At 39.7% G+C, this 12626-nt stretch overlaps 1 protein-coding gene across 4 annotated transcripts in view; it reads right to left on the bottom strand.

The window, feature by feature from the left end:
* The window catches only part of GAB1 (GRB2 associated binding protein 1), a 127346-nt gene that overhangs the window by 29838 nt on the left and 84882 nt on the right, over positions 1–12626 (bottom strand). For 2 of the 4 annotated variants that reach the window (XM_082653445.1, XM_082653447.1), the window contains exons 3-4: positions 2035–2260; positions 1595–1675 (exon numbers count right to left, since the gene is read on the bottom strand). In XM_082653445.1, the coding sequence (XP_082509571.1) occupies positions 1595–1675; positions 2035–2260 (307 nt within the window). The remainder of the gene's footprint in view (positions 1–1594; positions 1676–2034; positions 2261–12626) is intronic. The other 2 variants (XM_082653446.1, XM_082653448.1) reach the window with 1 other exon arrangement.

The raw sequence follows: 12626 nt of genomic DNA, 5'->3' as shown, positions 1-12626 counted from the left end.
CTCCTTAGAGGAGCAGATGTCTGAGCTGAGTGTTGCAGGATGAATGGGAGTTTGCAAGGCAATGCTCACATCTTACCTTCATCTATAAGCACTTCATGCTTGCATGTTTTGATTCTTTCACAAGCTTTACTTTTAAACTCTGAAGGTGACTGAATCTAAGGGGGCTTTATCTTATGTACTTAGTTTGTACCTTCATAGCACCTAGCGAAACAGTGGGCCCTCAGCGAGTACTTCACAAATATTTGCTATTTAACTGTCACTTTTGCAAAATACAGATACAAAATATATCTGAGTAATGATTTTGAGCATAATTTCTACTACAATAGGAAAGTTATGATACCAATGAGATCAATGAAAGACACTATATAAAAAGAAAGTGTACTGAAAACTGTCACTTAGCTGTTGGCTTTTGAAAAGCTGAGATGGAAAACTAATTGTGGAGCTCCCTAAAATAAAATCTTAGTTATTAGTAGCATACGCAACAACGTTGCGAGTGTATAATTTTAAATTCTCACAGCAAACAAGCAAAAATCAAGTTAGAATTTGATATTAACCAGTGTTGATTTATAATTTTTCCTCCTTTTTTTTTTTTAACTTTTACAGGTAAAATCCCATTACAACAAATATATAGAAACTCATCTTTGGAAGATTTGTGAGCTATTTCCACTATCTCAGGGAATGGTTCACAGAAACTAATTTGTGGATCTTAACAAATTCTATATAAAAAAAAATTTTTTTTTTTTCGGTACGCAGGCCTCTCACTGTTGTGGCTTCTCCCGTTGCGGAGCACAGGCTCCGGACGCGCAGGCTCAGCGGCTGTGGCTCACGGGCCCAGCCGCTCCCTGGCACGCGGGATCTTCCCGGACCGGGGCACGAACCCGAGTCCCCTGCATCGGCAGGCGGACTCTCAACCATTGTGCCACCAGGGAAGCCCCTATATAAAAATTTTTGAACAAGGGTTTTGTATGATCCTTTAGCCCAGTAACAGTCACTTTTGACATGAAAAAATCCTTTTTTTTCATAAAAATAATGCTTGAATCTAATATCCCTGTTTAAAAAAATCTTTTATATTTCAATGCAATTCACCTCCCTCCTTAATATTGCAGATTAAGATAATAAATATACCCAATATCACTAGTTGTCACATAGCTATTAACGGTATGACAGCCCTTGTGATCATCAAGTTCTGGCTCAGTTCTCACTGTTACCTCCAGTCTTCCAATGATTCAACATCAAATGAGAAGAATGATTAAATTAAAATATCTCATAGCTTAGAAGAAAAGAGGGGTATGGGAGCAGAGATCAAGATGACAGGGAAACCAAGGATTCGGGAAAGTTTTATGATGTCTTTGGTCAAGTACTGAAATCCATATACTTCATTCTACTTAAAAATCTGCAAAGTCAAGGCCTGTGGTAAGCGCTGCTTCATTGCTAGGTGTGAAGATTTGAAAGTTTCAAAGTTTTTAGCAATATATTTGATTTCATCAAATTTCACTAACATCCGGTTTGTGTATTCTATAGCATTTGCTATAGTGGGATTTTACCTGTATGATTAATTTCTCACACAGATCCAAAGCAACCACAACACACTCACTGCAATGGGATCGTTTTGCTTTCAAAATCTTCTAGCAGTAGGTATTCCTCTCCTTCTTCAGAAACAAAAGATGACCCTTGGCTGGTTTACAATCACATAAGAAATGGAGCAAGATCACCATTTATATATAAATCAGTGAAATCTGTTAAGCAAGTAACACTGTGAACCTGTAACAAGGACTAAGACACAGGAGACAGATTTCCAAAGGAGCCGTGAAGGCGCAAGCGTTCTTTGCCAAAAATGATAGACAATGTGCTTCTCCAATAAAATCTCCTGAATATCGGAAATCGTTCATGGAGGAACATCAACCTGAATTATAAGCCTAGAAGATGAGCTTCTACAGATGGTTACTTTTAAGCCTTCAAATCAGGCTTTAAAAAGTTTAAAGGTAAGATGCCTAAGGGTATGCACGTACACGCACAGAGACACAGGTGATTTACCTGGTGGGTTCGGGCTTCTTGCTCTGACAGTTGATTAGCAAGAGGTAGTCTTGAGGATCCTCCTGGATGCCAAGGGTTTCCAGGTGTGGTGGAAGGCTAATGAGCTGATATGGAGGAGGTGGAGCGGCAGAGGAGGCATCCACCTGGGTGGATGGTGGTGCTGTATTTATCGCCAGTGGTAAATCAGCCGGTGCTTGTAAGGAGCTGCCAGGTGGCTTCACAGGATCTGCAACACCCAAGTGTGACCGTCACTGTCCATCCCATTTTTTTTAACATCTTCATTGGAGTATAATTACTTTACAATGGTGTGTTAGTTTCTGCTGTATAACAAAGTGAATCAGCTAGACGTATACATGTATCCCCATATCGCCTCCCTCTTGCGTCTCCCTTCCACCCTCCCTATCCCACAGATAGCTAGTGGGAAGCAGCCGCATAGCACAGGGAGATCAGCTCGGTGCTTTGTGACCAGCTACTCGGAAGTTTGGAGATAAATCGTTTAAACACACGGAAACAGGATAAACCAGGACAGTGTCAGTTAAAATACGTGCTACCTAAATGGCAACGCTGACACAGAAAATTACTGGTTCTCGTTAAAGAGATCTGAAGGGTAGGGTTCTTTCTTCCAGAGGCTCTAAAAAAGCCATGGGTGGAAATTCCCTGGCGGTCCACTGGTTAGGACTTGGCGCTTTCACTGCCAGGGCCCAGGTCCGATACCTGGTGGGGGAACTAAGATCCCACAAGCCTCAGGGTACGCAAAAAAAAAAAAAAAAAAAGCCTTGGTTAACGTTGCCTTGAACACTCTTTGGTTTTGAGGTTACTGGGAATGGAGATGTTAGCACAAGCACCAGCAGACTTTTTTTTCATGATAATAAAGCACTTTCTAAGCCAAGCCAACCTTCCAAGGAGACCCATTTTATTATGTGGTATCTACAGGCCCATGGTGCTGTGTGTACCAGGGCCAGCTCTTTACCCCATGTTTATCTTGCTGTTCACTCTTTTCTTTCTATTTCTTAGCCACCGACTAGGGAGAAATATGTCTAACTCCAGGATTCACATTTAAGGAAAGAGCTTTTCTTTAAGGCATCACCTCTTCCCTCCGCTCATAGCCTCATTTGCCGTTATCGGATTTCTGTAGTATTTTAATGCAAAAGGGGTCAGCAGGTAAAGAAGTCATTTATTAAGCACTTAACTACATTCTGAGAAGACATATGAACATAGCTAAATTGTGTAGCATGAAGTAATTTGAAAACAAGTTGAAAGTCTAGAAATAAAAACTCACTGACACAACCAAGGAAAATTTTGAGGGCCCAAAAGAAAAATTGTTAGTCTGATTAGGAATACGGGGCTATAAATCCAGAAAAAAAGGTAAATGCTCATATTCGAATAAAAAAATCTGTTTATTGTCTGTTTATATTAGAACAGAAAAGGCTGGGTTGAAACTGAGATTTTTCACAACAAAACAGTAACTAACGATGCTAAAAAGTGGTAAGAAGACTTAATATGTTCTACAGAATAGAATAACAGGCAGGTCATTTGGTCTGTCAATTCCCCAGGGAAGAGCGAAAGGTCTGCTCTCTCTTCTCTAGATTCTACAGAATAAGTCCATGTGCTTTTGATGAGGTCTTTATGTATTCAACATTAACATCCACATATGCACTACAGCCAAGTTTATGTAGCTTATTTCAAAACTCTTCTTCCTAGGCAGAGAAGCTCATATCCTAATGGTAAAGCTTGAATGATAACACGTGAGTATGACTACCTTTAATTAGTTTATCTTTAATTGTGGGTCCCCAAAGCAAACCAAAAGGATCAGAACTCCTGGGGCAGATGCTCAAAAACACTCCATTCATCCAACAGAAACTCACTTATTAGCACTTTCTCTATACCGGGTTGGAAGAGGTGAAAGCAATCCCCAATCTGCAAGACCCCTTCACCTGCACGTGCAGTTTGGAATTTGCTCTTCCAGAAATCTCTGTGAGCCCTGCTAGATGCTAACCGAGTATGAAGATTTCTTTCTGTTGGAGACTTCGTCCTGGGTTAAGGAGAACTTGAGCTAATTTCTAATGTTCTATCTTTGCTATGCTGCACGCAATGTCAAGTCTTCACACAAGCTCATCTAACAAAAGCTAACACTTTATGACAGAAATTAATTCATTCTTTCTTATTTATGAAAGGCCAGAACAGACGATGGTGAGAAAAGAATAAATTAATTTTTCGACATTTATACAAGATAATGGCGTAATTTCGCAGGAACTCGTAAGTACCTCATCATGTCTAATTGATGCTGGTTATAAATAGTGTTTATAACATACCCTATGAAATGTTTTACTGTTTTGATTTTGAAACAAATATAAACAGATGTATTTAAGGGGATTTGAAATGCCCTAGATTAATCAGTGACTCAGAGTAAATCCTTGTGGAGTGTTAAACTTCAGAGAACTATGAAAAATATTTACCCTTTAAAGACCTTAAGAAAAATATATACAACATTGAGGAGAAAAAAAAAGCAGAGGAATCAGAAAGTAGTTGCTGTATTCTATGTAGCCTACAGGGTGTATTCACAAGTATATTTTATATACTTCTTTCTTCTACCACAATAATATGGTAAAATTGTATAATCCAGTTCAATGTTTAGTTCTGACCAAACAAAATCAAACTAAACACTGGAAAAACTTTACCGTATAAAATAGTATGAATTCTAGTTTTCCACTGTAACTCCTAAAATAACTTTTCCAGGCAGTTGTTTTGTTTTGTTTTTTTCAAGTCATTGTTTTTATAGATACACTTTTCCTTTAATATTTTTTCTAAACTGGATGGCTGTATACTAAACGAACTGAGTGATTCATCTTAAGTGGGGAAAAAAGTCACCCAGCCAAGCAATCACTTTTGTTTGGCCTTGTTTTATTAGCACAATGGGACTATCTCATTTTTAACCTTCCATTTCTGCCACCTGTGAATGATGAAAGTGTTTTACTCTTTTATAGCTGCAAGAGCCTCTCCATTTTCTGACAAAAGGACTGGGATTCAAAGGTTCCTTTTTAAGCAAAAAAATCTTGTTCACAATATGGGAAGACTTATGTATACTTCTCGGAGGCAAGAACTAGAGAGAAACCTCCATTATGTTCACTAGCAAGCTCATGGAAGAAAAGACCTTCAAATAGCTGTGAACAGCAAGCCCAACCGTTCCAAACAACATGGCACACAAAGGACTTTAAAAGGTAAGGGGACACTGCTTTCCCACCTTGGGCTCAGATAATGCACCATCTTCAAAGTTTGAGCGTTTGGGATGATTTCACTCATGGTAATTTGACTATATCCTCAACTCTGTGTATTTTAATGCCAGCATGGCATGGTATCTAAATATTCTTTAACATAAAACTTCTAGCCAAAGTTAACCAACTGGTCTGAAAGAAACTTCTCTTCAACCTTAGAAAGACACGGGATTAGCCCCCATTCTACCCTACAAGTAGTTGAGCAGACCATGTTTATTGCTTTCTGCCTCACTTGGGTTTCTGACTTACTGTTCTTTCTAAGTAACGGGGGTATCAAGTTTCTGAGAACCAAACATCAGCATAGGGTGTGCTTCTGTGTGTAAAATTATTTCCTGTCTCTTAATTCAGAAGGCATGAAGACGGTAATTGGCATCCACTAAAGACCTGATAAGCTACTGCAGCAAACTCTGAATTTAATTTTACTTAGAAAGCTAATAAGTACTGCAAAGGAAAGGCTTAACGGGTTTTCAGTGAAGAGGAACAGATTGTTCTGTGAGGGGAGCCACGAATAATAGATTGGTTCACACGATCCCTACCTCAATGCACAGTTTTATCCCATTTGGAAGCATAACGCTCTGGAGTTAGTGTCCCTCATACAAGCTGGGGTGCCCAGCCAATGCCGTGAAATATTCAAAATAATATTTTTTAACTCAAATGGTACACGTGCTTAAGCCCAGGGAAGCAATCTTACTCTTCATTATGGGTAAGGTAGACTATTTCAAAGTTGATGTGATAAGATCCTCTGATTTTGTAACTACTGACATACCCTGCCTGAGCATGTGGTAATAAAACTGTGGTATTGCTCACTTCCTGTCAGGAGACCAGATGAGATCCTTTCCTCCCAAGATGGGCTACATTTGTTGACAGAACATTTGTTTGTTGCTATTGCAAAAGCTTTCCCTTTATGTTCACAATTAAAGGTAAATAGGTCAAGGTTGCTCTATATCTACTGATTCCTGATTTACCAGGTCTGTTGTAGATTTTGTTTTTTCTGTAAAGAGAAGCATTTCAAATAGATTTATGTGATTTATATCTAATTAACCTAGAAAATAAGAGTTCACAAAGAGTAGGCATTACTATTAATGCTAAAATGGCCATCTTCTACTTCCCCAGTGGTCCAGTGGCTAAAACTCCCCCTTTGGGACTTCCCTGCTGGCGCAGTGGTTAAGAATCCACCTGCCAATGCAGGGTACACGGGTTCAATCCCTGGTCTGGGAAGATCTCACATGCCGTGGAGCAACTAAGCCTGTGTGCCACAACTACTGAGCCTGCTTTCTAGAGCCCACGAGCCACAACTACTGAAGCTCGTGCACTCTAGGGCCCACGTGCCTCAACTACTGAGCCTGCGTGCTGCAACTACTAAAGCCTGCGCGCCTAATGCCCGTGCTCTGCAAAGGAGAAGCCTGCACACCACAAGGAAGAGTAGCCCCCACTTGCCACAGCTAGAGAAAGCCAGCGTGCAGCAACAAAGACCCAACACAACCAAAAAAAAAAAAAAAAAAAAAAGAAGTTAAAAAAAAGACTTGGCCTTCCAATGCAGGAGGTGCCAGTTCGATTCCTGGTCAGGGAACTAATAAGATCTCACATGCTGTGCGGTGTGGCCAAAAAATAAAGTAAAAAGAGGAATTAAAAAAAATGGCCGTCTTCTCACTTCTGAACATACTCTTCTTTACGGAAGAACATTTTATAAGGGTAAATCTATCAAATGGATACAAACAAGAAAGGGCGGTAGTCACAATTTTCACTGAAGCAACCTGAAATGTCTTCAAATTATTTAATCAAAAATCGAAGACCTTTCATCGGAGTCCAATCTTCTTATCTGTCATGACCATCTATCTCCTTAATAGAATGTGAAAACATTCTTGGAGACTTTTAAAACAAACCCTTAGTGCTGACAAATGATTTAATTTTTATCCAGAGGTGCCATGGCATCTTGGCAGAATTACTTGTTGGGTATTTGAGAAATCTAGGTGCCTGGGCCTCACTCAGGAGACTCAATGAATCAAGATCTCAGGGGCAGTAGCTTGAAAATGTGTGATAAAACAAAAGAAGACAAAACAGAACAGACTCTGGTTGGACTGGTCCTCAGGAAAATGCAAAGTAAGACCACAATGAGATACACACTCACTAGAATGGCTAAAATTAATGACCCACAACACCAAATGCTAGTAATGTAGAGTAACTAGAAATTTTATATGCTGCTGGTAGGAAAGCAACTGGCACAATAACTCTGGAAAACTAAAGCGACTAACAAATCTACTAAAACTAAAAATATATATCCTATGATGAATTGCAGCAATTCTACTCATGGGTGTATATACCAAAGAGCAAAGTGTTCATGTCCATCAAAGGACAGATGTAAAAATGCTCACAGCAGCTTTATTTGTATTAACTAAAAACTGGAAACAAGCCAAATGTCTATCAATATTTGAATAGATCAATAATTTACAATATATTCACACAGTGGAATGCTACATAGGATGCTGAACTCGTGCGACATGCAACATAGATGGATCTCACAGGCTTACTATTGGAAAAAAGAAGCCAGACTCAATGGTTTTATTTGTGTAAAGTTCAAGTACAGGGAAAACTAATCTATGGTGATAGAAGCAAAATAATGGTTACATCTGAACTTTTTTTCTGGGTTTTTACTGGGAAGAAACGTGAGAAAACCTTCTAGGGGACTGGAACTGTTCTATTTCTTGATTTGAGTGGGGGTTTCACAGATTTCTATTTCTATGTATAGATACAGAATGGATATATAAAACTATATTGAACTGTAAACTTAAGATCTGTGCCTTGCACAGTGATAAGTTATACCTGTATGAAAGAGTAAATAAAAAGAAATTTAAGTTCCCTAATTAAGAAGCACTGCTTTGCAGGAATGGCAGCGTGTGTATATTCTCACATTAGCTTCCCTACTTTTCTAAAAGGAAGAATATCAGAGAATCACACTGTTTTTTTTTTTAAGCCAGTATTATCTGGGCATTTTGAGAAAAGCAACTCAACTGATTAAGAGGCAACTTTCTAAACTTGCCCCTGAAATGAGACCAGGAGCCTCTGTACCAAGTCAGTTGCATTCAGCCCTAAGGCTGTTTCCTGGCACTTGTTTAGCAGATTGTCCAGCTTCCACCTCGGGGTAGAAACAAAAATAAATCTGCACATTTCCAAGAAAAACAAAAGAAATTAGTTTCTTGGTCTCAAGTTTACTAAATAAAAGCATTCATAGGAACCACACACAGGGCAATGAGCTAGAACTGAAAAACAGATTCAGCCTGCCAGCATTTGGAGTATTCAATAATAGCAATGGTCACCTGGGGCAGCGGAAATAACATGGTAATGATATTTTGAGAGGTTCCTGGAATCAAAACACAGGTCAGAATTTTCCCCTTTCCTTTTGTTTTCAGGAGAAAATTAGTTGTTCTCCTAGGGATTGGGGATAGTTATGTTCTCAGGCTGTAATACCAAGCATAGTCTATTTCTTCCCACGTATACCCTGAAACTAGTTTTAGTGAAAAATCATTTTGTGTTATTAATTTTACGCCAAGAGTGGGAGCGTATTCGGCTGTCTGAAAAGGGAAGAACACAGGGCTCAGGGGACAGATCTAGGTAAAGACAAAAGCCCCTATTATACAGTGAGTGGAGGAGAATATAAAGCAGGTAGTAAAGTTAATGGAAGAACAAAGACATTTTGATACTCCCCTTGTCATATTAAACTGTATGAATGTGATCACGAAGGATAACAGCAGTTCTCTGCAGTTTAGAATTTGATACAAAACTTTAAATATGTGGAATTTTGAAGGCGGCATCTAGCAAAGTCAGCTACTACAAATGAGTAGGGAAATACAATGGCTGGCTTTTAAAGGCTTTTTGCAGTTTTGCTACTATGCCTTAAAACCCAAAATTATAGAGCAAAATAAAACTATTTGTGTGGCTCCTTGATACTACACAATGGAGGATTGCTCATCTTTCACCGATTTATTCCAAGAAACTCAAGTCTCCAACACAATCTAGTAAGACATTTCTGACTGTGGTTATTTGGGAGATGGCCAGGATGAACTTGCAAAAACATCTAAATTATAGAATTGAAAAAATACGTACAATTGCATTTAGATATAGATCAGGAACTAAATTTAAAAGTATTGGCAAACTGAAGTCCTTAGGGACTTATTTTAATGAACAGATAAAAATGATCTGTGGGGCTTCCCTGGTGGCGCAGTGGTTGAGAGTCCGCCTGCCGATGCAGGGGACACGGGTTTGTGCCCAGGTCCAGGAGGATCCCACATGCCACAGAGCGGCTGCGCCCGTGAGCCATGGCCGCTGAGCCTGCGCGTCCGGAGCCTGTGCTCCGCAACGGGAGAGGCCGCAACAGTGAGAGGCCCGCATACCGCAAAAAAAAAAAAAGATCTGTGATTAGCATAGTTACTCTTGGTAACCAACTCAGCTTATATACACCAAATTTGATTAATCATATTATTAATTTTCTTACAACTTCCCCTTTTATGGATATTGCGAAGATTACAAGTTCACAAATTGAGAGCTTCACTCAAGGCAAATATACTTCTAATCTGTTTTATAAGAATTTGGGAGTTTTGCCACTGAAAGGTGGCTTTCAAGTTTTGAAACTTTCCCCCTCCCTATACTAGTAAGTTTATGAAGTGAAAACAGGCACTGTAACTGATTCTGACTACTAATGCCAATGAAGATGTTCCACTAAGGACAAAAATAAAGTTCTCAGTACATTATCAGTTATAGTCACAGAGCCATTTAAAACTACCTAGGCTTTTCCTGATCCTCCTGAGATGCAATCAGCTGCTATCTATGCTTTTCTTTTTCTTTTAGCGGAGCACCTAACAACTGGTATTATAATTCCTAGATTATTTGCCTGTCTCTCCTACTAGACTGACTTAAGCTCTATGAGGGCAAAAACTGTATTTATACACTTCCACAGTATCATACTTTAATATATAAAATTATATCTTAATGTTATATATTAACACTTAAATATATGTTAAAATATGATTTATATTAAAAAATGTGAACACATATATGTACATACATATACATCTAACTTGCACTTATCAACTGTACTGAATTATTTTGGGTATGACTCTTCTCTCACTAGATGCTCAGTTTCCTGTCTATAATACCTCTCATCTGTCTGCCTAACTGGCCACCTAATATGTATCGGTTGAATGAATGCCCAGAGCCTAGTGGAGTACTGGCAAACTCAAATAATTGGGTAGATAACTGAATTAATGTTCTAAAGCAGACAAAACCTATCTACTTCCCAGAGCTGACTGGCTCCCAGATGGTAAGAATCATTCTAAGGTGGACAGATGGACCAGACTCCTTGCCTTAAAACTTGCAAAGCTAATCTGGGACACTTGCGCATGACAAATTCTTATTTTGGGGGTTCTCAACTCTAACCACCCCCAAAAGTGCTTCCAAAAATTACACACTCACATTCCTTAACCGGAGAACGCACTAAGAGGGCATCTTATATCCTTTGCTAAGTCGGACAGTTATAAAGAAAACAAAAAGAGACAGAAGAACACCTACTGTAGTCTTTCAGATCTGCTGAATCTGTACAGGCAACCAATGGAGACAGAAATCTGCATTTATATCCCCCCAAATTCTAAATTGAAAAGGTAGTGGGCAAAAGAACAACATCAACACAAAGATTATACAACCACTTCAATTATTTTAGCTGAAAATCCATCATACAAGGAAATGAATGTGAGGTCTAAATCTAATCATTATCATTACTGAGGGGCTGTTAACCATTAAAAAGAGAGCGATCTCATTTGTGACTTCAACTGAAAAATCCTCTGCTGCGCTCAAATATAGATCATGTATGCCACCAAGAAGGGAAAGGAGTTTAACTGGAGTTACAAGTAATACCAGCAGGCCCGCTTAAAATGTGAACATATTTAGTAACTTCACAAAAACAACTGAAGCTTTAATTCCACATGTGCAACAATTGCTTGAGGCTTTTTAATCAGTAGAACTCTGCTGAAGAGCTCTAGGTCATTAGCCTCGGGTCTAAATCAGACGCCTCCTTCCCTTTCTCAGCGCTGTTTTCCCTCGAGCATTCTAGATTTCCTCAGCAAGGGGTTTCCCCCAGCCCACTGGGCCAATCCCAGCCCTGGAAGCCTCCTTCTCCTGGGGGCTGCCTGGCCAAAGAGGAAACAGCATGCTGACCTGAGCTAATTAGAGATGATGACTGTTTCACTTCAATCTAACTCTTGAAGTTGATTGTTAACACAATTTTTCCACCCCTCACTGAATCTCCAGCACTCCTAAATATAGATATTTGGAAATGCATGCTTGTCAATGTGAGTATAACCATGAAAACAACAGGGTCAAAGACCCTATTTAATAAGGTCACCTTTATTTCTGATTCTTGGCTCTGCAAACCTAAATTAGTATTGGAGTCCCCTCCGTGGGTTCTTAGTGTTTGTTTAAAAAGGAAGAGAAGTACAGAAGTAGACAGGAAATATAAGAGGTCATGACAGCTATATAAAAGCACCCAAAGAGGAATTCCACTTGTAAAATTCTTCTTGAGGGACTTTTCTGGTGGCGCAGTGGTTAAGAATCTGCTTGCCAATGCAGGGGACACAGGTTCGAGCCCTGGTCTGGGACGATCCCACAAGCTGCGGAGCAACTAAGCCCGTGCGCCACAACTACTGAGCATGCACCCTAGAACCCGCGAACCATAACTACTGAGCCCGTGTGCCACAACTACTGAAGCCCGTGCACCTAGAGCCCACGTTCCACAACGAGAAGCCACCGCAATGAGAAGCCCGTGCACTGCAACGAAGAGTAGCCCCCGCTCGCCGCAACTAGGTAAAGCTCGCATGCAGCAATGAAGACCCAATGCAGCCGAAAATAAAAATTTATTTAAAAAAAAAATTCTTCTTGAGGCCTTTAATCACTCAGCTCCTCCCAGGAAAGGAACTCAAATCTCAGATCCTCAAGCAAGTCTCTCCTTGCCTTTATCATTCATAGCCCTCTGCTCCAGCCAAGGAGGAGTCTACTCCACCTCTGGGCCCTTCCCTAGCCCCTAAGCCTGCAGGTTCTGCATTCCTCCTTTCATTTATGTAGATATAACACTACTTCCTTCAAAAGCCTACAGTTCACAATTGGTCTTTCTCCAAGAAGCTTTTCTTCACTACCTCTTTTTCAAAACTTGAGACCCCTCTTCCTCCATGCTTTTTTTAGGACATTTGTGTTAAGTAAATTCGTATGTTTGTTACTTTTTCATCATGTTTTGTGACTGATTCTCATTTGCTTTTCATAGGTACTGACAGTCACCTT

Source organism: Grampus griseus (assembly GCF_964374135.1).
Source record: "Grampus griseus genome assembly, chromosome: 4".
Classification (NCBI taxonomy): domain Eukaryota; kingdom Metazoa; phylum Chordata; class Mammalia; order Artiodactyla; family Delphinidae; genus Grampus; species Grampus griseus.
This window is presented reverse-complemented; position numbering and strand designations above follow the sequence as displayed.